General features: G+C 44.5%; 1 protein-coding gene across 1 annotated transcript in view; it reads left to right on the forward strand.

The window, feature by feature from the left end:
- Window positions 1-1006: 1006 nt before the first annotated feature.
- bmp2k (BMP2 inducible kinase) overlaps window positions 1007-27732 on the forward strand; it is a 32913-nt gene continuing 6187 nt past the window's right edge. The window contains 16 exon segments of the mRNA XM_080467082.1: window positions 1007-1859; window positions 11478-11596; window positions 14014-14119; window positions 15410-15552; window positions 18791-18912; window positions 19912-19993; window positions 20652-20784; window positions 21078-21181; window positions 21266-21345; window positions 21513-21538; window positions 21541-21660; window positions 21878-22035; window positions 22149-22259; window positions 23551-23786; window positions 24673-24842; window positions 25467-25577. Coding sequence (XP_080323208.1) covers window positions 1706-1859; window positions 11478-11596; window positions 14014-14119; window positions 15410-15552; window positions 18791-18912; window positions 19912-19993; window positions 20652-20784; window positions 21078-21181; window positions 21266-21345; window positions 21513-21538; window positions 21541-21660; window positions 21878-22035; window positions 22149-22259; window positions 23551-23786; window positions 24673-24842; window positions 25467-25577 — 1975 coding nt within the window. The 5' untranslated portion in view covers window positions 1007-1705.

Raw genomic sequence — 27732 nt, forward strand, 5'->3', positions numbered from 1 at the left:
TATTTCTAAGTATGTTTTTTTTAATTACATGTCCATGTGTTGTGTACAGTGTTTTGTGTGTGTGTGTTTTAGTCCTGTATTTTGTATGTTAATATTCATTGGACTACCATCTTGTAATTACATATTTGGGACATTTTCCTCATATAGTTCTGGTTTTCTGTTAATTATATAGTCTGTCAGTCCCTTAAGATAAATGTGTTATTGTTCCAATGGTGTAAATTACTCCAATTTCTGTAAATATCTGTTTATTTACAATAATCATTTGTAGGTTTGTACTTTTTAAGACCAGTAGATGTCACTGTTGACAAAGCAATATATCAGTCAGTCTGACAAATTCAGTTGGCGTTTACTTTGTATCCTGTTTAAATTTAAGATATTCTGAATGCGGTTTGTTATCATAATTCTGTGGTCCATTAGTCTAATGATTGTTTGCGTGATTGTTGTCGGTTTTGTTGTGTTTTATAGTTTGTTTTTGTTTTGTATAATTTTATTTGTTCAAACATGTCCAAAAATATAGATTTTTTTCAATGAAATAGATGTGTTGATTCATTGATGGAGAATTTATTAATAGATACACTGTAGGCTAAATTGAATGATTCCCGATGGTTATTGTGTATTTATTGTGATATTGGCTGCTTGTTAGTTAGTTTATATTGTGTAAAGGGACGTTAAGAAACCTAAGGAAATCTTTTTATCGAGACTGGTCGCTTGGTCCTTAGTCCCTTATTCCGTCCTCCTCCATAATTTTTAATTTTCTTAATTTTTTTTTAAATTCTTCTAACCAATAAAAACTGTTGTTTCGGTGCGGAACATGTGTACACAAAGCATTTCACTGCACATACTATGTATAATTGTTGTGTGAGATAAATAACAGACTTGACGTGTGAGGCACTAACCATCCTCCATACTATGGCACCAACCGCCCTCCATACTATGGCACTAACCAGCCTCCATACATGGTCTCTATGGCAGTATGTGTCTGTTGTCCTAAGCCAATCATAGCGCTGGGGGGGGCGGGGGGCTCGGGCAGGTTAGGTTGTCCCTCTCTCCGGGTAAATAACAAACCGCCCGCCGTTAGCTGAAGTGACCCGGATCCAGCCGAGCAGGAGTCTCGGGTCTGAGCAAGACTCCCGGGTCTGAGCTGGACCGAGCGGCACCGTTAGCGGGTTTGGAGGTGGCTGGTCCGGGTCGGGGTAAGCTCCACCGCGGGCTCCCTCGGCGAGGCTCCTCGTTAGCGGCTAAAGCAGCTAGCAGCTAGCAGCTGCGGGGCTCGAGCTTAGTGGTCCAACAAGTCCCGGACCAACAAGTCCCGGACCCGACAAATACCGGACCGGACAAGTTCCGTACCGGTCCGCTCCCGTCCCGGTCCGGACCAGACCGGCCCGCTGCTTCCAGGGTTGTGTTTTGGAGGAAGCCCCATCCGCTGCCTCGAGCTTCTTCCTCTTCCTCCTCTTCCTCCTCTTCAGGAGGCGATGAAGGTCTGACCGCCTCTGACCCGGACACACAACCCGATCACCAGGTCCGCTAGAGTCCAGGAATTAGGACCAGGGGCCGGGACTAGGAGCCGGGGGTGGGCCACCAGTTGATGTCCTGTCCCGTCCACCGACACCGAGCACGGCCCCCCCGCCCCAGCAGAAGCCGCGGAGCATGCAGGGTCCGTGAGGACGATTCCGGATTAGCTCGGCGGTCTGTCAGGACGTGAGACATGAAGAAGTTCTCCAGGATGCCCCGGTCAGAGAGCGGGGGTCTGGGAGGGGGGTCCGGCTGCAGCAGCTCCGGCTCCGGGGTCCACAGCTACCTGGGCAAGGTGTTCGCAGTGGGCCGGTACCACGTGACCGTGGAGGAGCTTATTGCCGAGGGTATGTACACCCCCCCACACACACACTCACACCTAATAATCTAATAATCAAAAACACAACAAAGTGTGTGACAATACCAAACGACTCACTGCTCACTGAACTAGTTTGATAATAAAATCCATTAAAGTCGACATGTGAGTCAGAAACTAGTTGTTAAATATTGATGGAGTAGAATAAATTCAAATCCACACGTCAGTCAGATGAAACAGGATCAAAGTTTCTAAAGGGAAATTCACATGGGGATAGTCCACTTTCATTTGGTTCGGGTGGTGTTCACATTCACTTTAGAGTCCGGATCAAACCGCCTTGGAAAATGTCGCGCAGTAACACCAGCTGCCGGTTTGGGGGCGCTGTCACCCGAAACAAACACTGACCAGAGAAGAAGTAAAGAAGGAACACGGCTCATTGATTGGTCCGCCCCATGTCTCCCACAAACTGTGCGCTTTGTACAAGAACGTATCTAAATAATCGTTTTTGCAGACTGTACGAGCTGAATCTGAGTCGACTCGACATGAATACGCTAGAGTAAAACAGCATAAGCATGCGCCATCCATTCAGGAACAATAAAGGCGCTAAACATGGACAGAACTTTTGCCCTGGCAGCTTTCTTAAGTTTGCAAAAAAATCCCCCTAAACAAGGAAGAGGAGAACGTGGCTCGGAAAGAGAGGCAAACTGGAAATGCAAATTTTGCAAAGAGAGTTTGAAGTAAGTACTTGTAAGCGTGTACTAGCATTATTACATCACTGCTGCATTTCTATTGGTCCGTTTGAGCCGACGTGATCGCAGCTGCCGCTATGACTCCCCATATATCAGACCCTTACGACCAAAACCTCGGCCGTCCCAGAACGGAGCACAGAGCTCCACCCATCTGAACCGCGACCGCTAATTTTTACCAACGACTCTCCCACCATCCGATCTTTTGTCTCAGTTTGCGGACGCCTTCAATCAGCGGGCCTGGGTTTGGTAATAGAGTACTTGGATTACGCTGTGTAACTGCCCATACAGCTGTGTTGTTGCCACCCCCCCCCCCCCCCCGGGGGCAACAACGGTCCTCCTCCTGTGTCAACATACAGCTTTGTGATGTTCCCTCGTCCATCGTGCTCGCACACGTTAGCTCCGGTCTGCTTTCAGGCACACAGCAAAGACGACTTCTTCTTCTCCTCCTCCGACAAAAGGAAAATACACACCTGTTTCACCTCTTCTTCAATAGATGTTTTTTACTGCTCTACACAAGAACAAATGTATCTGGAGCCAAAAACACAACGCTTTTCAAAACATTTTGAACCGTTTTGTTGTTTGACATGTTTACAGATTTAATTCTTTTATTGAAGAGTCACGTGTGTCACCTGAGAGCGAGATCAGAGGACGGTCTTTTATTTCCCACACTTCTGAAAACCCCCGCAGCTTTGTGCTGAGGAATAGTCGTACTCCTCCTCGCAACGAGTCGGAAGAGAAGATCAGGAAGTGCAGAGGAAAACCTACTCCTTCATGGAGGGTTCTGTGTGCGGGCTGCATGTGAATATCAGTGTAAAAAACACACACACACACACACACACACACACACACACACACACACACACACACACACACACTGACTCAAGGCCGGTTTGACTACCAGCAGGATCAGTTGCTCACGGTGACCTTTGATCATCATTCGCTCAGGCTCATAAAGTCTTTTATTCCTCTCACCTTGTCTGCAAAGTAGATCACACGTCAGATTAGGAAAGTTAAATGCTTCTCGGACATGACGGTAACCCCCCCCCCCCCCCCCCCCCCCCCAAAAAAAAACCCCATCTAAAAACAAAAGTTTGTACCATTCCACTCAGGATGGGGAAGGAGTTCAGGTTAATCCCAACAATTAATCCCATTAATCCAATCCAGACGCAAAAAGGAGGGTGTCAGTTATCTAACACCAGAAGAGAATAGAAGTACTTTATTGATCGCTGGGGAAAGTGATTGGCCCAATGGACCTGGCTGCCACAAGTAAGGCGCTCTATCCATCCACTGTGGCAGTTTGCTCAAGGACACTTCGACCTATTGGATATTGAGGCCCCGTTTACACCCCGTTTCTTTCACGGTTGCAATTCCCTGTTGCAGAGACTGCCGGAGGCGACAAAGTGCTGCTCCAGCACAATCCCGCCCCCGTGAAAAATAGTTCCTTCTGCTCATGTGCATGTAAACAAACGTGGTGGCATGACTCGTGGTCGTATTCTGGTTTTATCGTCCGTGTCGGTCGTTTAATAGTTGAGAGTCTCCCTTGATAGCATCTGATTCGTCAGCGTCGGGTTTCTTGCTTTTCTTCACGTTTATAGCGTATTGTTCTCTGCACACGTCTGTGTGGCTTCATTACAACAACAAGCGACAGCGCCCTCCCGTGGCCCGGCAGACTAACCGCATTGTTGTCAGTGTGTCCGCTGCTGCAGTGTAAACGCTACACTTTTTTTTTTTTTTTTAACGGATTAGGGGTCTCAGAATCAAACCCATGACCTTCGATAGGAGGACAACCACGTTACCAACCGAGCCGCAGCAGCTCTAACCAGTGAGAAGCTGAAAAAGCTCGTCAGTCACAGTGAACCATAGCCTCGTTTCCACTGCACAGAATGTGACGATACGTAAAGCAAAGCGTACCCAGACCCAACGCTGATGTGCGTTTCCAACACGGAGAGTACGGTTAAAATGTAGGCGGAGTCGTGAACGATACAGGTATATGACGTCATTACGCAACAGTAGTCTCTTCCCTCTCGGGACAAATGTGAAAGTTGAAGCTGCAAAAATAAATAAATAAATAAAACAATCCGTGCAAAGTGGAGAAATAAACAACAGAGGATCCATATGGAAGATGAGATATTAAATATTGCCGGCTTGTCAAGACTGACGTACATCACTGACTAATCAGCAGACGGCTGCGTTTTGCTCCTCTTTATCGGACCCAATCTGTAGTGCTGGGTACCCCAATAGAAGGGTGACCAAAAATGACAACGCACGAAAACCCGTCCCGTACCGTACCGGCACATACTGCACAGTGGAAACGAGGCTTACCAACATCCTTCCACCATCCAGCTTTTCAGCGTTTCAGTTGTTTCCATGTAAACAGACGTCATTTTCAAAATGTTGACGCGTAAACGCGAAACCTTTCTGGGACGAAAATGCAGAAACGGCGGGTTTTCACTAGAAACTTTGCATCAACTGAGTTTTAATGTGGTACTTTTTTCATCCCCAAGTAGACTTGAGTGTTTTAACAAACATTAGACAGCAGTGCCGGGACAGCTGATAATCCAGTGTGGAGTTTCCACTGCTGAGACTCGTTAGCAGTTTGGAGATACGGACGGTGGTTCAGCCTCAGGAGATGCTGCTTGTCATCACACTGTGGTCATGTGACACGTAAAAGAGGCCGTTTATTTAAAACAACAAAAAAGACACTAGTTCTGAGGAAAACACTTCTGTGGTTTGGTGCAGAAGTCACCATCCTTATCAAGAAGAAGACACACACACACACACACACACACACACACACACACACACACACACACACACACACACACACACACACACACACACACACACACACAGATAACCCCTCCTTCCATCCTTCTGGATATGGCAGATTGTTTTCTTGCATATTGTGTGTGTGTGTGTGGAGTTGCAGAGGCCTCTGACTTCACTTCCTCAAACATGACAGAAACACTGATGACTCTGTGCTTTCACTTCCTCTTTTCAGTTTTCAACTCAATCTTTTCTAATCGGATCACAGATTAGAACACAGATTACACCATTTTGGACCAAAACCAGTTCATCTGAAGCCACGAGACATTTTTAACCTTCACCATGAAGAGAAAACAGCGCATGACTTATTCTTGCGTATAGTTATGTCCACCAAAGCTGTAGCTTCTGTGGAATTAATGAAATGGAAAAACTCTAAAGAAGAACATTTCATCAGAACCTCTTTACAACTGTTTTGTAATTTTAGCTGTTTTACCTTATTCAGCCTTTATTACTGATTTCAGCAATCTGAGCTACTTTCTGATGGTTTTTAGCTACTTTACAGTTATTTTTCTGTTTTTGATTGAAATATATGTTTACTATTTTCTGGTTTTACCCCATGTTAGTAGTCCGATCTTTCTCTAGAAGTTTCTAGTGGTTCAAGCCATTTGTACCGTTTCTCTCCACATCTCAAACTTCCAGTTCCAGTTCCAGGCGCTGACCTGTCCCGTCCATCTTTTTCTTCATTTGATGATTTTCACTGAAAAGTCACAGCTCAGCGAGGCGCCTTTCCACTAGTGCCTACTCGGCCCGACCCGCCTCTACTCGACTCAGCCTCGTTCGTTTTCCATTACAATATTGTATCACCGCGGCGTGGGCGGAGTCATCAGAGCTTTTCCCCGTCGTGCACAAGTGATCACCTCCGATAGAATCGGTATCTCTTGATCCTGAGCGATTACGCATTTGGAAGATTGGAGTTACAACTCTGCTGTGAAAAGGGAACACTCGAGGAAGCCGGGCACCATTTAACAGGGAAACCGGTTAGTCCGAAACACCAGCGCTATCCTTGGCTCTGAGACCTCCTGATACTCGTAGCGGGTCGCTCTGTCAAGCTCCTGAATCCTCTAGTCGCCATCAGACACAGAAATGTCTTCAGCTCGTCGCTGCTCCACCGGGTTGATTCCTGTGCGTCGCTCTCTGTTTGTGAGGTTTCTGGTTGTGATTGGGTTTAAAAATGGCGGGGCAAACGTGACACTTTCCTGACTCATCTATGTCGTCATGCAACAGCCAATCAGTAGCCTGCCGTCTGCCGACGTCACATTGTCTACTCGCCGCAGCTCGCTGGGAACTTCGGCCGAGTGGGTACCAGGAAAGTACCTGGTGCTAATAGTGAGGGGGAAAGGAAAGAAGCTCAGTGTCAGCAGTCTTAAACTATGGCAGCTTAACAAGAGAATGATCCAGCGTGTCCTGAACCCCAACTGTAAGCTTTATTAAACAAAAAAGTATTAAACCTAATCTTCAAAGTAGAAACTATCAGCCTTAACTGAAACTGGGACTTGGTTCCACATGAGAGGAGCCTGAGAGCTGAAAGCTCCGCCTCCTATTCTACTTGTAGAAAACCTAGGAACCTCCGGTAAGCAGCACTCTGAGAAGCAGGTGTTCTTCTGGTTAATGTGGGACTAACAGTTCTTTAAGATACGGTGGATTCTGGTTAAGAGCTTCAAAAGAAGGTCTTTAAATTCTATTCAAGATGTAACAGGAAGCCAGTGAAGAGAAGCTCATTGGACTGACGTGATCTCTCTTTCAGGACCCTCGCTGCAGCTTTTTGAATCAACTGAAGACTATTTAAGCAGCAACTGGGACAAACTGGTAATAGGGAGTTACAATAGTCTACTCTGGAAGAAACAAATGCATGGATTAGTTTTTTTCTGCGTCTTTCTGAGTCAACATGTTCCTGATTTTGAATATTACGCAGGTGAAAAAAGGCCTGCAGACTTGTTTAATCTGGAGTTGAAAGATAAGTCCTTTTCCAAAGTAACTCCCAGGTTCCTCACAGTGCTGCTGGAGGTCAAAGTAATACCATCCATTATCTCTCTATCTATGAAAAGACATTAGTGATAAAACTACTTTAGAAACTGACTGAAAGCTGCTGCGTTTCGCTGGTCTTTATTCCGATTCAAACTGAACAGAGCCGGTCAGAAGGTTTCTTTGATAAGGTTTGATGCTCCTTCCTGCCCGGGGTGGGCGGTGAGAGTGCAGCTCATTTACATTATTAGCATACTGTACTGGTGATGAATGGGCACATTGTGCTCCTTTGTCTTATTCCAGCAGCGGAGAAAAGCTTGTACGAAGCAGTTCTTGGTGCTGTCATGCAGCTTTTGTGCCTGCTCATCCAGCCGCTCCACATGAAAGGTTTCACACCAGTTCATGAGCCCCTGATGTGTGTGTGAAAGTCCCCTGGTTTCATTTCTTGTACCTGCAGACTGAGGCTGGTGCCAAACGACAGGAAAGTGTATACTCCACAGGTCTTCTTAGGGAAGTTTGATTTCATTTTAGTGATCCCCTCCCCCCCCTGCAACACACACACACACACACACCTTTAGACTGGAAACCATGAAGAGAAGAAAAGTTAAAGGAAATATAGAATAAAAAAACGTTATTACACTAAAGCATGCTGCAATTGGAGCGTATTGGGACACATGTTTTGTCTCTGACAAGAAATCTGTTTGCGACGTCAGCAGATAGGATAGGAGTGATCAGAGTGATCGTGGCCATATCAAAACGTTTTGATATTTCAGCACTTGTGTCAAAGGAAATGTATTGATCCTGCCTGTAGCAGTGGTTCCGGACTATTGGGTGGACTAATCGCTCTATGACTACGCACAAAGCGGATACCGGTGGCTATGCTAACAGGGGAAGAGCGCAGGACTGCCCAGACCACCGGCTCTCTTCTCTGTGAATTGTGCCGAGCCAGTGAACGTCCTTTTCAAGTGTCAAACCTAAAAAAAAATTTTTTTAAAAAGCTGCTGTTGTAAGAACTGCCTTTGATATGGTAAAGGTCAAGGGTCGATAAATAAAGACATCTTTAATGAACTTGCCATCACTGAGTTTCTGTACACGCCGACATACAGGAGCAAACAAAGAATTATAAAAAAATGTTCTGTGAGGTTGTTCAGTCTATCATCCGGGCAGAGTTTGTAGGTGATTGTCATAATAACTTCAAACTCGTAGGAGTCAATATAAAGATTAGACGGACTTCCGAGCTGGGTGAGGCAGACCTTGTTGGAGCTTTAATCTTTCAGTTACGTTGGCAGCCAAGAAACAAAAGCCTTTGGCTGCATTAGTCTGTATAATACCAGATCTGGAGGATTTGTTTAATTGTCAAATCAAAAAGTCACCATTAAATTCCAAGGAGCTGTTGGCAGAGATCTCAAACCTGTGATTACAGTGTAATAGTCTCTTTATTTACAAAAACAACTCAGTTTGGCCTGTTGTGTTAATTAATTGATTGTAGCTTTGTAATTTTCCATCAATACAGATGAGATGAATGCAGACTTTCCGCTTGAATTTGGAAGTGATTAGTACAGTTAGTGGATTTATTATATATATTCTTCTTAAGTTTAGACGCCAGAAGGAGGCAAAATACCAGATTATACATGTATAATCTGTCAAACAGGTTTTCTTTCATACAATATCCCTTCGAAGAGCAGATATTTATGGAGCTGTCTGCAGCCCAGTCTACATTTCCAAACTGGGTGGAAAACTGTTTTTAGAAGAACGTATCCTCTTATTTGCCGCAATTGTTCACGTTGCCTGTAGGGAGAATTCCTCTGAATGTCAAAGGTCACAGTGATCTCATCTCTGGAAAAGTCTGCAGTTACTTTACCCTTCAAGTCTCCTTTACATAAGACCGAAGACATTTTAGTGAAACTACTCTTCATCCATGCGAGAAGCGTCTTTATTGTTTGGTCGTGTCATAGTTTGTTGATTTAAGAGTAAAGATGGTTTGTTTTTCAGTAAGTGGAATACATTTGGAGAAAATAAGTGACCATTTATTGATGGTTATTGTTGCTCATATCCGTCATCTAAACAGACTTCTTCAGACTGTACAATAGAGCTACGTGCAGTTGTTTCGGAAGGAGTTGCTCTTATCTTGTTTTCAGCCGAGCGCAGTGTGTTCATGTGAGGAGACGGGGGTGGGGGACCTCAAGGAGGAAATAACTCTTCGCCTTCAGAACGATCCTCCAAATAAAGACATTCTCTCTTAAAAGTAGATTTACAGCTGAGTGAAGCACTTTAAATCTAAACTACATTGTTCCTAACAAGGGAAGATACGATCAAGTTCAAGTGCTGTGTGTTTTAAAGTGAAATGGAAACCCGAGAGAGAGAAAGATGGTGGATTTTGTCGCCAGTGACGTTATGCTTCGGAGGAACAACATCTGGACTCGGTCCACAGAGCAGCTGTGTTTTCTCCTCCATCCTAAAACTGCCACTTCTCTCATCGTGGAGCAAACTGTTGCAGTCACTTCTCAAATATCTTCAAGTCTGCAGCCTGGCTGCTCCAGTCGGTTGGGCTTCTAAGATCCAGGCTGTGAGCTCAGTGTTTGTGGTGGATCACAAATTTATCGTTATTACAAGATGAATGAACGTATGAAAAAGGCTGAACTGCCGTCCCAATCAGATGGAGCCGTACTGCACTGGTCCTGCCCACTAGGTAGATATGAGTGTGGAGAGATTAGTGAGAGTCTGATAGAGGAAGAGACGACAGGCCGGAGAAGAACTAATGAATAACTCAGTTTTAAATTATAAAACCGCTTCTCCGGTACACATTTGATCCTTTATTGAAACATGTAAAACTGCCCATGAGGGCTGGATTTCAGCCTTGGTTTGTTGTGCAAACTGTTAGTAGAAGTAAACATTTAACAGAAATTTCAGTCTGTAAATATGTTGCTTGAAAAAACATGAGCATGCATCTCCAGCGTAGGCACCCTGGTGTAACGCTTTCTGACAGTCCAGGATGCGATAAGGTGACACAAACGGGGGGGGAAAAACAACTAATACGAACTGAACTGAAACCGTGGCCCAAAATTGAGGTTCAGATTGAACCGTGGGCTACTGTGTTCCACCCCTAATCTGTACAGATGTTTGCTTGCGCTCTTGTTTTTGCTCTTCTACTTGTCTTAATCTCTTTGCTCCCGTGGCTCTGACTGCTGAGGAGATTCTTTATCAGGAGACATTTCTGGATCAAGGCTGAGAAAAAAGAAGCAGATCTCCAAAGTACTCTGTGGCTGGTTTACACTTTGCCATGGGCTGCTGGAGCCCATTATCCTTTGTCTCATTATCTGCTTGTTCTGTTCTTTTAAATCCAATCTGGGCTACAGTAACTTTCACTGTGACCTGGTTTGTTGAGCCCGGCCTTCGGATTTGTGTACACAGGCTGCACTCATGTGAATGAAAGAATCCATTCTGGCTTTCTAGGTTGAACTCGCTTGTGCAGTTTGTCAAAATGTGGTATGGTCTCTTCTATGAAACCTGTTGTTGTCTCTGGTATTTCCTATACCTCTCTGCTGCTCTAAGGTGACTTTTCGACAGTCAGCACACCACTGAGGAACTTTTACCATTTAAAAGTTGCAGGCATGAATGGGATGTCCTTTCAGCATGACACAGTTGTGCCGTGGTTTGCATTGTGCCTTCACAGTATTTCCCCTGGTACTGCTGACTGTCTGTTCTGGATCGCTCGACCCACTGAGCAAGTAATTTCAAACTTGTCCTGTTTGCTTTCAATACCTGTTGGTGCAAACTACAGTGACATTTCCCAATATGAGATCCTCATCACACCCCTGGTTTCTCTTCTTTCTTTCTTTTTTGCAATTGAAAACACAGAAAATGCTCTGGTTTTATTTGGCTATGTAGACAAAAAAATGTAGAATCCATATTAAACACTTGAAGTCTTTTGTTTATTTTGTGTGTATGAAATTTTTGCACTGTGCACTTTCTCCCACGGACCCAATCAGACTCTCCGCAGTTCGGTTTTTGTACTCATGGAGGAAGTTTTCCACATTTCTACAAAAGACTGACCAGCTAGTGGAACCCGCAGAAATGTTTGAACGTAAATGTTTGTGGTCCTTTGTTCTCAGGGGGCTTCTCGGTGGTCTTCCTGGCCCGTACACACAGCGGGGTTCGCTGTGCACTCAAACGGATGTACGTCAATAATGTTCCTGACCTGAATGTGTACAAGAGAGAGATCACCATCATGGTAAGGAAGCTCAACATGTTTCTTAATGACTAGATCATGACCCCGGACTGAAGACACTCCCTTCTTTAACCTGCCGTTTGTGAGGCTTTACGATGAAACTCTTTCTTTTATCTTGTTTTAAAAGTGGTCATGATCTGCATGTTTTGACTTTCCCCCGTTAGTGCGGTCACGGTTACATCCGGGTGCTTCGGCTGGAGATGGATGCTGGTGTTTCCTTTTACTTAAAAAGGTCATAATATGCAAAATTCACTTTCCAACGGTAATAATCGTCCCCACACCCAAAATGGCCCCCGAGAAGTGAAGACAGTCTGTCCTCTCTCTCCCTGCCTTGTTTCAGATTTTAAAAAGTGTGTTGCTCCAACCAGCCAATCAGAAATCAAACCCTATATAGTGTCATCGGGGGTTTAGCCAATCCCAATCAAGGTAGGCCCTCCCTTTGGCTCCTTCCACAATTAAGCAGCTCTGCTCTGGCACATGGCACCACGAGAGGAAGTACTTCCTTGTCGGCCCAAGATGGGCATGTGTGGGCGGAGCCAGTCCAGCTCACACAGACACAGCAGATTCTGAATGCAGCTCCTATGATCCAATATTCAAATGGAGGAAAATCAAGGAGGAGCTAGAAACTTTGAATACAACGTTTCTGGACCTACAAAATCATGTGAAAATTTTGAAAAGCTGGATAATGTGACTCCTTTAAAAAGCTGTAGTGGAGGGGGTGAGTGGGCGGAGCCACAACAGTGGTTGGACATTAACTCGCTGGGGAGGGCTTTAATGCAGCAGGCTGAATCGGCCTCTGGACAGGCATAGGCACACACCGGGTGGCCTGCAAAGCATTAATGCAAAATTAATTTCAAAACCAAAAATGCGGCATTCATAGTGCGAACCGAATGATTGAATATTTTACACAGAACCGTTGCATGCCTAATATTCATGGATCCAGATTCATACAAATGGCTTTTTATCGTCACCCTGTTCCACCTGGAGACAGCATTAGACTTTTGACCCAGTATTAATCTAGAGACTGGTCTTTGAGCTCGAGTAATAATAGAAGTGTTGAATGTTCCCACTCGGATCCAACCTGTTGGGACATTGTGTAAGTCGTGTCAATTTGCACACTGGAGTCTCTCCACTTTGCAATTCCTGAAGGAATTCTATTCATCTGCATGTCAAACCTTTGTCAGGCGGTCGTCGTCTTCTGTCCACGAGGTTTTCATCAGGATTACTGTCTGGTTTTCGTCTTCAGATATCCCGATCAGAAAATTTGGGTCCCTGATCAGATTTTAGGAATTGAATATCCGATGATGCTTGTATGTCTCTGGTTTGCGGAGCTGTCAATAACAATAACTTAAGTGAACAGTGCAGCTTTCACACGTTTAAAGGAAAAAAATAATAATTTACCTTCACACCAGCTAAATTAGCTGGAATTATAGTAAAACACAGAAGAAATTCACTCTCAAAATGACGGAACAGCTTATTTAAAATTTATTCACTTACAAAAAAATAATCTCAGCTAAGCTTGGCGCCGTATTGTTAGAAATCTCACATCCAGTTCAATCTGAACAGTTACGAGGACTTGAAAAGTGTGATAACTAGTTTTGTCAGAAGAGTCCAAAAACAAAACCTTTTAAAGATGTTTGAAATCGTCATTTCTTCCCAGGATATGTTGTGGTCGTCCAAACCATCAGTTCCACTTCCAGCATCTTATCATCTGTGGTTTTAGTGAATGCATTACGCTCTTACACGTTCCAACAAATGAGTTGTATTGAACAAAGCTCCAGTATTTTCTGCTGCTTTATTTCAATGTATTGTTCATATATAGCCTGAGAATTTTTGAGCCAATCAGATGTATTTGCTGATCATTAATCGATTATAGAAATGTTGAAAGCAGCTCTGCTGTGATACTTTTGATCCGATCAGGAGGTCCTTTTGCAGGGGAAATCTGTGGGTCAGTTTTATGGGTCTTAAATGTCTTAAATAATATTATAATTGAGAAGAAATCCCGATTACGCTGCCGATATTTGACCAAACCCTACATTGTCAAACTGAATGTTTGAGTCAGGGCCGAGGTTACTGGTGGGTTACCTTTGTGCAGAATTACAAGACGTGTTCAAACATACAACAGCACTCACTGCACGCTTCCTGATACACTGAGCCTTTATAATCAGTTCAGCTTCACTGATGTTGTGTCAGCTCGGGTCACTTTGCTTGCTGTGGTGGATCCCTCCCCCTTGAAACCAGGCCGAAGCCCCCAGAGGACCAGATCTCACAGAGAACATCAGAAAGGAAAGAGTTTGCCCTCTGAAAGAACGCTCAGGACTCCCACTACACTTCACTGTCTTTCTGTCTTGTATAAGAAGAGCTGAGTACTTTTGAGTTTTATTGTCCTGATGGCTCTCATGTTCTCTTTCCCTCTGCAGAAGGAGCTGTCGGGCCATAAGAACATCGTGGGGTACCTGGACTCCATTATCAGCTCGGTGTCGGACAGTGTTTGGGAAGTGCTGATCCTCATGGAGTATTGTAAAGGTATCAAACACGTTCTGGCAGTCTCTACAGATCTGCAGCTCTTCAGCACATCCACCAGAACCGTCTGCTGGTTTTTCTCTTTCAGCTTCAGACACGTTTTTGATAACCTATCTCTACAGGAACGTGACAAACATTGAAAACTGTAGTTTGCGACCCACGCCACTAGTTGATGCTGATCTTTTATTTCGAATGCAACCGCATGCACACGTGTGCCCAGAACATTAGGAGGTAAACCGGTCGGCTCCTGTTCTCTGTTCTTCGTCAAAGTATAGGTTCTCTCAGTATCTGTAAATGACACATGGATTTCAGTCATACAAGCCGCTCAGTCCGTCCATTAGGAGCAGTTTGGATTTCAGAGTCTTGCTCGAGGACACTTCCACATGTGGACAGATAGGGAATCGAACCTTGCGCATTTTGATTGAGAGGCGGCCCGCTTTACCACCTGAGCCACAGCCGCCCCGCGGCAGCAATGTTCTCCCTGTATGCAGATGATGGTGTCAGCAGGAAGATGTCCTGCTCGAAGCTGGTGCAGGTGTTTGAGATGGAGAAAAAGAATTATGCACCATCCTTTTCAACGCTCCTTGTTTTAGCTACTAGGACGGTTCTAGATCTGGCAGATTCAGAGGTTTTTGACTATATCTACATAAGTAAGAAGGTTATTCTGTTTTCTTTAGCTGAAAAAAAAAAGCAGCGAAAGTAACTAAGTTTATAGTTTATTGAAGATGTTGTAAACATAAATTTTTTTACATTAGAAATTATGTGTATGTACTGTCATTGTTCCATTTCCATCATTTATGTCAACACAATGGTTACATGAACCTTTTATCCACCTTTTAGAATAGAATAGAATAGAAATAATTTTCCTGGGGGACATTCTCAAACATGAACCTGTTATTTACATGAACCTGGTCTTTTATTCTCGTTTTATGGTTCATCATTATTCAGCTCCTAACACAGAGTGAGAATCAGCAGCGAGGATTGGGAAGTTCTCCTTCACACCGTGAGGGTCTTGTCTGAGGGTCTGTCACTACTGACTACACGCCACTGCAGGAGTTTCTCCCGGTGAAGCCACTGTAAAATACTCAATATGTGAACGATGGTTATTGATCAATCGGGAGGAACCTTGTTATCGCCCCTGTAGTTTCTGTGAGTGGTAGACAAGATGATTATTTTCCAGCTTTCTGACCCTGCAGTTTTTAGTGGACGTGCTCCAATCTGTCTGTGTGAGTTCTTCTGCCCCGGCAGTGACTCTTGCCCTCTTCTGCCCCGCCCCCCCTCCCTCCGGTGCAGCTGGACAGGTGGTGAAGCAGATGAACCAGCGGCTGAATGTTGGCTTCAGTGAGGCCGAGGTCCTCCACATCTTCTGTGACACTTGTGAGGCCGTGGCCCGCCTGCATCAGTGCAAGACCCCCGTCATCCACAGAGACCTGAAGGTAAGCGGCACATTTCCCCAGAGCCCCCGGAGCTTCGTGCCTCCTGCGAGCAGCAACAGAGAAGGTGACACAGTCACTGGATATTTACCTTGAAATGGAGCTGCTACATCTTTCGGCTTGGTGTTGGACTGGACAAGTAACAACTTACTAACGTGTTGAAGTATTAATTGAATCAAGTCACATCTGTCAACCCTGGTGCTGACCTGCGTGGCGTCCAGATTTACTTCTGTCAACAACACCTTCTGCGCTCTGGGGCAAGAAACCGTCGGCAGACGGCAGTCTGATAGAGGTCACGTTTAAAATGTAATGTGAATGATCGGGCCCAAAAAAATCGGATCCCAGCATAAAGAATCTGAATTAAGCATCAAGACCTGCAATGTGACTCCTGATATGTTGAGCACACTCCTTGTTTAGCGGCCTTATTTTATCAACTAATGCAATTCTGAGTGGAGAAGGACCTGCAAACCATCCATCATGAAGCAGGAGGGCGAGAGAGGACGTAGCCCACCTCTGACCCTCCTGCTGCGATGATTGACAGTCGACATCCGACCAGTCAGCATCCAGAACATCAACAAAGAGACAAACTGGAGCGTCACTCAGCTGTGATGCTAAATCTTTGTCCATGTTGTTGACTTGATGTCTCATTAACGAGGGCCAAACCAGTTAATGATGCTGAAGTTCATTTATTAAATCTCCCAGTACTTAAATATCCTGTTAATGATGCTGAAAACAGACAACAAGATCAGATTCGAGTGAATGAGTAGACAAACTAACAAATGCAACCTGGTGGACACTCGCTAACAAGGACATTTGGTACTGGAAATAGATTATATGTTAAGATTTCTCAGAAATACTTTACTGTTGCTCTTTAAAAGCAACTTGTTTCTCAACCTGTGGATTGTATTGTTTGAATTTGGAATTTTAACAGTATCGTTAATTAGAAATACTCCTGTGAGCATTGCCGGGGAAAACGTTTTGAGGGTTTGTCCAGCAGCGGTAATAATGTTTGGAATAGATTTCCAGTTGACCGAGTGGCAGTCAGCCAGAACTAACCCTGTTTTGCTGATGCGGGAAGGTTGCTGCTAATTTTCCCAGCGTGGCTGAATTGTGCTGGCCGGTCCGTCAGTGGGCCGCTGTCCTCTGTCCAGTGGGCCGGGGCTCCAAACAGTGCAGTCCCTTCAGTTCCACAGGCCCGGCCTCTGTTTGCTGCCTGTCGGCTCGGCCTACACAGCTTACGTAACACTGCAGGAACACAAAGGAGCACGGAGGCCCATCGCAACCTGCCGGAGGAAGTGAGAGAGCAGAAAGTCCTCTTAACCCTGAGCTGGCAGTGCTCGGCTCACCCACATCCTGTAAAACTGGGTCTTTACCTCCACTCAGATCCATTATGGAAAATGTCTCCACTTCATTGGTTCATTTCATGGATCAATCAACCTCTTAAACTTTTAATGAAATAAGTTTCATGAAAATCTAATGAATTACACTACAGTTTTTGAAGTCAGTCAAAATGTTGTTTAAGGCCATTAATATATGATGAAGCCAGTTTTAAAGTGTAACTCTTGAGAAAATCACACTGAATTTTTTGTTTAAAAAAACGATTATTTTTGTGAAGGGTTATCGAGTACTAAAGTATTACAATTGGGTGAATTGCCAAAATTGAGTATTTTGTCATAGTGCTTGTTTTCCCATATTTCTAGGCACATAAAAGACACTTCAGTCAAATCAAAGTGAAAAACACAGTTTCTCTGTATATGACAAGTAGAAAGCAGAAGTTGGCCAAGTTCTCATTTTACTACAACTATGAATTTTTACTCATGTGCTCAGTGATTGTTATTAACTGTTTTTAGCCCAGACGAAGTTAGTTCTCAAATATGGTTAGTCAGTAAATGTCCACGTCCCATTAAAAGAAGTTTTGTATGGGCCCTCGCTTCAATCCTTACAGAGCGAGTTAGTTTTTATAAAAAAGTAGATTTCTTAGACTTTCTAAGAAATGCCACTGATTTTGCGTTTGGCACTTTTCAACCAGTTCCTGATGATTGCCTTTTTGCATTCGACACTCAGAACTTTGAAGAGATATTTTGTTTTGTCTTGTTTGGCGCATTTTATCAGGATCACAGGAACAACAATCCTGGGATCTTTGGAGATTCTACATTTAAGTACATCTCATAATGGTTGCGGCTTTCAACATCACCAAAAAATGTCTGTGACCGACGGGGTGATTAAGAGACTGTAGGTGCCCACATTGTCTCCAGCGTTGCAGAAGCATTCCTCATTGTTTTTAATGTGAGATGTAATGATAACTACAATTAAATCTTTCCATTAGAATTCCCTCCATCTTTTCAAGCTCATGGAAGTTTGGTGTGTTTTTGAATATAAAGCTGAAATCCAACATTAATAAGGACCACTTTGTTCCATCTTTCACGATCTTATTATTTGTTGTGTCATCTCTTGGGTGACGGAAGATTCCCACGTATGTTATTGATTTATCTGACGTTCCTTCACTCGTTGTTTATCTGTAATGTTCAACAGGAAGTGATTTAATCTGGAGTGCACATCATAAGCAGTTGAATAATGAGCAAAGTCTTTTTTCCAGTACATATAAAGTAAATTGTGCTGCAAACAGAATGGATTCAAAATGGAAAATAAAAATCCCTGGTTCATCCCGTCCTCTCCCCGGGACTCAGCCCGGACCAGGTTTCTACAAACGGAGAGGGAAATTAGACTCCTTGAAATGATTGAATCAGAATCAGGAAAACAAAAAAAAACTTTATTTATCCCCGAGGGGTAATTCGGTGAATGGTTTAAAGTTTTGTGCCGAACAAACACAAGTATTCATGTAGTAAGTGGACATTTTAGTCCCGAAGGATTTCAGAATGTGGTAAATGAAAGACGTCTGAAGGTGAAATCTCTATTTATGTCTTCTGTGTGGCCTCGTCCTGAAAGACCTCTTCACGCCTGCAGAGAACTTCACAGTTCTGTTTTTCACTTTCTATGGTTTTTATCATTTGTTTGTGTTAGAAATAGAAAAAATAAAATAAAAAATAACAGTGTGTGTGTGTGTGTGTGTGTGTGTGTGTGTGTGTGTGTGTGTGTGTGTGTGTGTGTGTGTGTGTGTGTGTGTGTGTGTGTGTGTGTGTGTGTGTGTGTGTGTGTGTGTGTGTGTGTGTGTGTGTGTGTGTGTGTGTGTGTGTGTGTGTGTGTGTGTGTGTGTGTGTGTGTTTTTTTTTTCTTCTCCCAGGTGGAAAACATCCTGCTGAACGACCAGGGGAACTACGTGCTGTGCGACTTTGGCAGCGCCACTCACAAAGTGTTGCTGCCACATAAAGAGGGCGTGAGCGCCGTGGAGGACGAGATCAAGAAGTACGTTCACGTCACTGACATGTCAAGTTGCTGTATGTATGGAGACGCATGTGTAAAATGTTCAGAGGTGTTGAGAAACCGCGCGATTAAAACACAAACTGCCTGGTCAGTTTTTATTTCAAAAGAACTGAGGTTTTAATCTGGGAGACATTCTCTTACGGTGCTCGTCCCACTGGGGACATTGTCACCTAAACAGTTTGAGATATATGAGGAGAATTGATGATGGTTTTTACCACCAAATTAAAAAAAAACATGTTTTTCCCCTCTCAAATGAAGCCCAAAGCATCTGTAGTTTCTTTTATACGTAAATAAACTGTCGGTTATGTTGAAAGCTCGTTTTTAAGAGTGTAGATATTTTATGACATTTTTAACTGCTGTTACTATTTTATGTGTTTTAAATGTTTTTCTCTGTGCTCGTGGTTTTTGATGGTTTTTCTTTTCAAAATATTTTTAATTCGGAGATCGGGCAGAGCAATACAGCATCATGCAAGAAGCACAGAAAATGAGTTGATATTTAAAAAAACAAACAAAAAAACATGGGGGGGGGGGGGTCCTATATATAAATCAGGAGGTAGTGATTGGAGAGAGTTGAAGAATGTCGTTTTTGATGTATTTTCACGGTTTTACTAACTAACCTCTTGTTCTGTTTGAGGCAGCCCGAATTATTATTTCTTTTTATATTGTTACCGAGTGATGAAAGTGCAGGTTGATTAAAATTAGTTCTGTTTCGTGACGAAGGCGTGAGCAGCGCCATGGTGGACATAGAGCACAGAGTGCTCACCTCTTTGTTCGGCTGTGGGACTTGCTTACAGGGACAGTGAGAGACCTGGTTTTCATTATATCAGCGTCCCAAAGGAAAGACGCAGAATTTAAATGATTTACCAGGACAGCAGCAGGAAATGCTCTTCAGACTTGTATTATTCTTTCCAGAGTGGACTCTTCAGTGTTGATAGACCAACCTGTACCTCCTGTAACTTCTTCTGTTGCTCCGTCTCGCAGGTACACCACCCTGTCATACCGGGCCCCTGAGATGATTAACTTGTACACAGGGAAAGCCATCACCACTAAGGCTGATATATGGGTAAGCGCCCGCTGTGACGGCCTCCTCTCAGGCTTTCTCTGCTGGAGCACGTCAGTCAGTGTGCACGTTCCCACCGCGACGAAGAGGGGGAAAATAGTTTTGACTCCTGATGTGATGAAGCAAGTTTACAGATGACTTTTTTTTTTTTTTTTTTTCTTTTTTCCATTCAAACAACACTGCAAAGATGACTTGGAATCGAATTGAAACTTTATTGTCATTGTCACCAGTCCAGCGAGATTAAAAAGTGGCAGCCCATCTGTGCATCATAAAATCAATAAAAGTACAAATAAAAACTGTTAAAAGAGAAGATAAAACAAACTGATACTCATACACACCAGTACATTCCTTTTCACTGTTCCTTTATTCAATATATTGCACATTAGTTGTGTTTTTTTTCTCACTAAAGTAACCGCAGTGTCGTAAAAAACTCTTTTGTTCTTGAGTTGCAAATTAGAAAAATTTCTTTTGAGGCTGAAAACAAACAGAAATCTTTAACCTTTATGGGCAAACGAGCAGCTTCACCTGCAGAACCTTTCAGCGTCCGACATAACACTTTTCTCCGCACATAATCAGACAGAGGTAAAGCAGCAGGGGAATGAGTGTGAGCAGGAGCCGGTACAGAGGAGCTAAAGAGCCACTCGTGTGTTTTCTCCCACAGGCACTGGGATGCTTGTTGTACAAGCTGTGTTTCTTCTCACTTCCATTTGGGGAGAGTCAAGTGGCCATTTGTGACGGAACCTTTATTGTTCCAGATAACTCCAAATTCTCCTTCAAGTTGCACTGCTTGATCAGTAAGTTCCTCCTGGCGTGGATGAATGAAGTCGGTCTGTGTCCCGTGGAGTCTTTCTGTCTGCTGTTGATCAGTTATTGAGTTTAGCAGTGAAGCGGTGACATGTTGTTTGTCCTCTTAACTGTCTTGTGATCTTCACCCCACTTCATCCTGTTTGACTCTGTCTCGTTTGCTCGCTTCCTCCTAGAGGCGCTTCCTCTTCTGGTTACATTGTGCAACAGCTCCACCAAGTGGACAGAAAGGCACACTGCGTCAGCCTCATTTATTTATTTATTTGTTGTTGGTCTTTTCCAGGATATATGCTCGAACCAGACCAGGAGAAGAGACCAGACATTTACCAAGTGTCCTACTTTGCCTTCAAGTTAGCTGGGAAAGACTGTCCAGTGCCAAATCTCTTTGTGAGTCAGCAGACGGAGCAGCAAGCTCGTCCTCAGCCTTCGCAGACGCGTTTCATTAACGAGACCTTAACGCTTCTTTTCCAGAGCTCTCCCATCCCGACATCGCTCCCAGAGCCGCTGACAGCCAGCGAGGTGGCCGCCAAGAAGAGCATGACGAAAGCCAGGTTCTCTCTCTCTCTCTCTCTCGCTCTCTCGCTCTCTCGCTCTCTCGCTCTCTCGCTCTCTCGCTCTCTCTCTCTCTCTCTCTCTCTCTCTCTCTCTCTCTCTCTCTCTCTCTCTCTCTCTCTCTCTCAGTCCTACAGTCTCTCTTCATCTGCTGGTGTTTCTGCAGAATCACGGACTCCGTGGGGCCCACAGAGCATCCATAGCACCCAGACAGAGGCCCAAAGCCGCCAACAGCAACACGCTGCCTCTGGCCAACACCGTTACTCCTGTCAAGATGACTGTACCTGCAGCACCTGTCAGCAATGGACAGAAAGGTGGGAGACGCGCGTCCCCGTCTCAGCAGAGGGTTCACGTCACAAATACTTAGACTGGGATTCTCTGACACAAAACATTTTTACCCTTTAAAATGAAGTTATTCACAGCTCCAGATGTCACATTACTTTTTAACATCCTCTGCATAAGATGTATTGTAAATCATGTCGTCATTGCAGTCCTGATCTGAACCCCCCCCTCCGTCCTCCCTTCCTCCAGCTCCCACTCCTGGGTCGGGGCAGCCGTCCTTGCAGCCTCAGACCAGCAGCCAGCAGCACCGGGTGCTGCAGCAGCTGCAGCCCGGAGACCTGCGACTGCAGCAGCTGCAGCAGCTGCAGCAGCAACATGCTAACGTGCAGCAGTTCCAATACCTCCAGGTACACACACACACACACACACACAGCATACACACACACACACACTACCTCCAGCACACACTCCTGTCACTGTCAGTGGAGTCATCACTAACAGATTGTCTCTGAAACGTTAGTACCAACAGGCTGTGCAGCAGTCTCTGCAGCTCCAGCAGCAGCAGCAGCAGCACATGATGATGCCGCCTCTGTACCAGCAGCAGGTGGCTCAGGCTCAGTATGCAGCCATGGTGAGTCCCTTCCAGTGAACCTCCACTTTCAAAATCCCAAACTGCAGGCAATAGTTTGATCAAGTGACAAACGAAGCAAATGGAGACACAGCATGAAACACCACCGAGTGGAGAATTTTATTTAATAACAGAGTGGCCTGAATTTGCTCTCCCTGCTCCAAATACTGGCAATCCAGTCTGGCTCGCCGCAGACTCTCCATGTCTGAGCCAAGCAGACGCTCCAACTTCCCACCGAATCTGTCCAAATATGCAGAAAACTCGTATTTACGCAGTAACTGAATCAAACACACAAACATAGGTCCTCCAAATGTGTACTGCAAGGGCGCCACCATTTTTAGTTTGTTTCAGAGCGAACACTTACCATCTGTTTTATTTCAGAGGCAATCTGCGCCGCGCAGAGCCACCAGGGGACAGAACACTTTACTCAAACTCTGCATTCACCCCACATCCGACTCCAGACGCTTTTAGTGCGGCTTTAACTGTCCCACCTTTTGTTTTAGCTGTTTTGAGACATTTAACCAGCTTCTTTATTTAAACTGTTTTAACTCTTAAAACTGTTTTGCTTGTATTTTTTTAAATTATTGTATTTATTTTTGACTTTTTCAATTCAATTCAACTTTATTTATATAGCGCCGAATGCAACAGTCATTTCAAAGCAGTTTTACTGAAAAAAAACCAACAATTCCATACGAGCAAGCCTCTTCTGTTCTTTCCTCTTTTAGCCTTTTTTTGTTTCTTGAACAATTTTGCATGAGACATTATTTCCATTTTCAGCGTGTTTCCCCCCTTTTATAGCCATTTGACTGGTTGTTTTCAGCTGTTTTAGACATTTTGCTGCTTCACATTTTTAAGCTGTTTGTGGTGATTTGAGCCGTTTTACCTTTTTTACTTCTGTGTTACGTACAGAATGTGTCAGTGGCTTCTCAGTAGACTTCTTGTGATGACGTTTAGTGAAAGAGCACAGTGCCAGATATTTAAAGAAACGTGAATAGTCTTCCTTCACTTGGGAATATCAGCGTGCGACAGAAAAACCTCACAAAGCATAGGACCGGTTTTCCCTGCCTTCAGGTTGCTCTCAGAGGTGAAATGATTGAGCCGTTGGAAGTGATGATGGTTCAGTCTGTCTTTGTCCTATTTAACTGTCATCCTTCCATCCCTCCCCCTCCACCGTATCCCCAGCTTCCAATCCAGAGCTGGACTCTCACAGCATTTTGTCATCAGTGCACCATCAAGTCAGCAGTCCATCCCTCATTCCCGTCCCTCTCTTGTCCCTGTCGTCCGTCCCTCACAGCTGCAGCAGTACCAGCAGGCGTTCGTCCAGCAGCAGCAGCAGCAGCAGCAGCAGCCGCCGCCGCCGCCGCCGCAGCAGCAGCAGCCGTCTCTCCCCTACATGTCCTCCCCTCTTGACTTCCAGATCCCTCTGGGCTCCTTTAACGCCGCCCCGCTCGGAGCAGGACCGGCTCAGATGGGGGGCCCGTCCCCTATTGGGGGGGCGTCCCCTGTCGAGCCTCCGTACACTAACCCCAGGTAACTATGATTAAAGCCTCTGTGGATGAACAGATCACACACCATTGGTTTCTTTCACTTTCTCAATGAAAAGTTGTTTCCAGTCATCATGTGTGATGTTTAGACTAAAAGGACTGTCTTATTGGTTTCTCGTTAAAATGAAAAATGTGGTTCTCTTTACTGAAAAACAAAAAAAATCACCTTTCTGCTCAGAGCTGAGTTACCAGTCCTAAAGCAGGGTTCTGCAAACTGGAGGAATAAAATGAATAGAATTGTTTCACCTTTAACATGACCGTAGCACAGCAGTCTGTATATTTACCTTCGCCGACGAAAGTTGGCCGAGAAGGTGATGATTTCATCTCCATTTATTTATTTATTTATTTATTGGTTACCGGTTTTTCGTGAAAACTATTAACCCAAATTCCATGAAGTTTTCAGGGATGATTCGTCATCATCAAAGAACCAACTGACTAGATTTTGTGGACGTTAACGACGAACCGTTTCCGAATAAATCCCCCAAAATCTGCGGAAAAAAATGTCCCACGCATGGGAGAAGCGCCTCAAAGGAGATCAGTGTCTGTTGCCATGGAGACGTTCCCTGCGCGGTGTTTCACACAGTGACGTAGCTACCTGACCTACCTTGTTGGCATCGATGTGAGCTAACGGCTACCATGCTAGTGATGCTAACTCGGTTCCGCAAACAGATGTGGTCGTTGGTGAAGGACTGCGCTCTACCGAGTGTAGCTCTAGTTTTATATATGTTCATACACACACCAAAACTTCACCTGAGGTTGAATTTACAGTTTAGACTTGGTTCTTTTAGCTGTTTACACTCCGTCCTGCTGCCTTGAAAGCTGTAAGGAAGCAGCGGCCTGTAACTGAAGTGTGTTTTGTCGACTCTCCGCAGCAGAAGCCCCCTGCTGGCCACAGAGGAAACACCCCCGCCTTCTCAGAGCTGCAGCAGCGCCGTCAGTAACCCCCCCGACATGTCGGGCTGGAACCCCTTCGGAGAGGACAACTTCTCCAAGCTGACGGAGGAGGAGCTGCTGGACCGGGAGTTCGACCTCCTCCGAGCCAGTGAGTCATCAGCCTGTTCTTCAATCACAACGTGTGGCCGAGGTTAAGAGAAAAACATCAAAATACTATTCATTCAGGTCAACGTGTACAAACCAGAAGTACTGCGCTTCACCCAAAGGTCAAAGAAAGATGAAGAAGACTGAACCAATATTATGCTAAAATCCGTCCGCATGGCCGAACTTATTCTAATTATTCAGTCTCTCTCACTTTCAACCTGTGACGTCTGTGTTTTTGAGAATATAAGAAAAAAAACCTGTGAATCCAACTGTCCCGACGGTTTTGCAAGAAAAACTAGAAAATCCTTTGAAACGTCGGCTCCCGTTGATCAGTGTGAGTTTTGGTAGCAGAGATGAGGAAACACTGCGGTTTTCAGAAGACATGAAACAATTGTCTCTCAGGTTAATCTGCTGTAATCCACACTTCTAATTCACGTTACTCATATTCATGAAGCTCTGTGTCGTGGTGAGATGCGTTTTGAGGCTTTTAAATTCTCTTATATTCATTAAAAAAAACATGTCGGTGACGGTTGAACATGAAACCTTGAGACAGAGGGGACAGGAAGTGACAGGAAGTGGGAGCAGTGGCGTGTCGGCCTCCAGTGAGACTGTGATGTCCTCTGAACAGAGAAGCCCGCCGAGCCTCCCTCCAGCCTGGACGTGGACCGAGCGCCGAGCGCCTCCGGCCGGCCGCCATCGCAGGATCTCTTCGGCTCCATTCCTTTCGTGGCCAAAGCAGGCAAGTCTTAGAGGGAGAGTCTGCCAAGAGGAGCCGGCGCTGTGGAGCCGCCGACACCAGACCCTCATCCAGCAGCTCAGTTGGTCTGTCGGTCGCCACATCATCCGTCCTGCTGCCACAGACGGTGGAAATCCACCGCTCGCTCTCCTCCTCTCCTCCTCTCCTCCTCTTCTCTCCTGTTCTTCTCCTCTCCTCCTCTCCTCCTCTCCTTCTCTCCTCCTCCCACGGCCTTATTCTCTTTTCACTTATTTCTTATTTATGCACCTGGAAATCTGCTCCGACACAACCTGAGGACACACACACACACACACACACACACACACACACACACACACACACACACACACACACACACACACACACACACACACACACACACACACTCCTCAAAGGGTGTGGTCCTCTGACACCACCGAGCAACAATGTGGTGGAGCGATGATTAAAACTTAATTATTTATTGAAGCAACACATTTTCAAAAGAATAATAAAACAAGTGTCGGTGTAGAAAGAGTTCCAGTCTGGATATTAAGAGCTGCCAGATTTCAGATTAATAATCTGGAACTAGTACAAGAACTCCTTCTCACTGCCCGTGGAGCTCGACAGCTGGTGATTATTACATCTTGTGATGTGGAAAACATCAGGAAATGACGGCTTTACAGCCGAGAGGAGGGGACTCGTCCTCCACTCTCTGAGAACGGAACATTTCTCCCTGACGCAACAATCGCCACCGTTTATTTTAGTAAACCTTGAGCTTTGATTCTCCCGCGATACGATCCCCCCAGATTCTAGATGTTCAGCTGTGTGCTCCTCCATCATCAGCATCAGTTTGGACCAGATCCACTTAACAGGGTGTCAAACATTTGCGTTCAAATATGCATTAAAAAGAACTGCTGGTTCGCGTTCACTTCACTGCTGCACGTCACATTGAAACAGGCTGACCCCTGGTGGAAAGAATTAGGAACTGCAGTAATTGGAAAAACTGCAGCTAAAGTTCTATTTCTTGCTTTTACTTTTTAGAAAAGTCATTCAGAGAAGTAATTCATCCCTTTTTGGGGCATTTTTTTTTTTTTTTTTTGCCTTTGGGCCACATGTTTGACACCCTTAATGCTTCCCTTCATCCTCAGACAGACAGACGGTGTCAAAGTACAGTGTTTCTCTAGACGTCGCAGCAATAAGCTTCATGCCTCTGTACTCTTTCTGCTCCGTCAATGTGAACTGGGTACCATTTTCATAGTCATGTAGAGAAAAATAAAATGGAAAAAAAACAAACTGTTAAGACATAGGAGATATTTATGAACAAAACGCTTTGATGCTACAACACTTGTTTCCAGAGGGCAAGTAGTAGATTTCCTTCTTCTACAGCCAGTTCATCTCTTGCAGGCAAAGTTAACAATGCAATATAAGCCTATAAGCACTTGAATTATAGGTGTGGGGATGTTTTGGTTATGTACTCGTGTTACCATTAATGGACCTAAACTTTTTAAGTTTGTTTGAGTAAAGTGATCCAGCTCGAGGCGGCGGAGTTAACGTAGCCACAGGCTGTACAGAGGTGCTCGGGTGTTTACAGTGGAACTTTGTGAGGATTTAGAAATCATCTGGAGACTCTCGAGGGATCCAGATTCCACTGATCCGGGACACGAACAGCAGGAATCAGCCTCCGGGGGGGTTTTAATGAGACGCACCAGCATCAGAGATGTGCAGCCACAAGTGGCTCTGCAGACCCTCTAGAGTGGATCCATTTATTTTATTCACACTATCGTTTAAAAGGACTCCTGGTAATAAGGGCTAAAAAAGAAAGAAAAAAATAAGTTCAGCTAAAACAGCTCAATGTTCTTAAATTAGTTTAAAAAAAAAACCTGTTTACTACAGCTTTAAACTGTTATGAAACTTCATTAATTGTTTTTATATATATATATATATATGTATATATATATATATATATATATATATATATATATATGTATATATGTTTGTGTGTGTGAAGCAAAGCTGTGCAGAAACTTCATGGAACTTCATGAGCCTGTTATTTTTCATTTTAAATCATTTGAAGTGGAAAGTTAGAAAAAAGCAGAATCTGATTGGGTTCACCTGCACACACACGCACACGCATACACACACACGCGCACACACACACACACACACACACACTGGACTC

This window comes from Lipophrys pholis (assembly GCF_963383615.2).
Source record: "Lipophrys pholis genome assembly, chromosome: 7".
NCBI lineage: Eukaryota > Metazoa > Chordata > Actinopteri > Blenniiformes > Blenniidae > Lipophrys > Lipophrys pholis.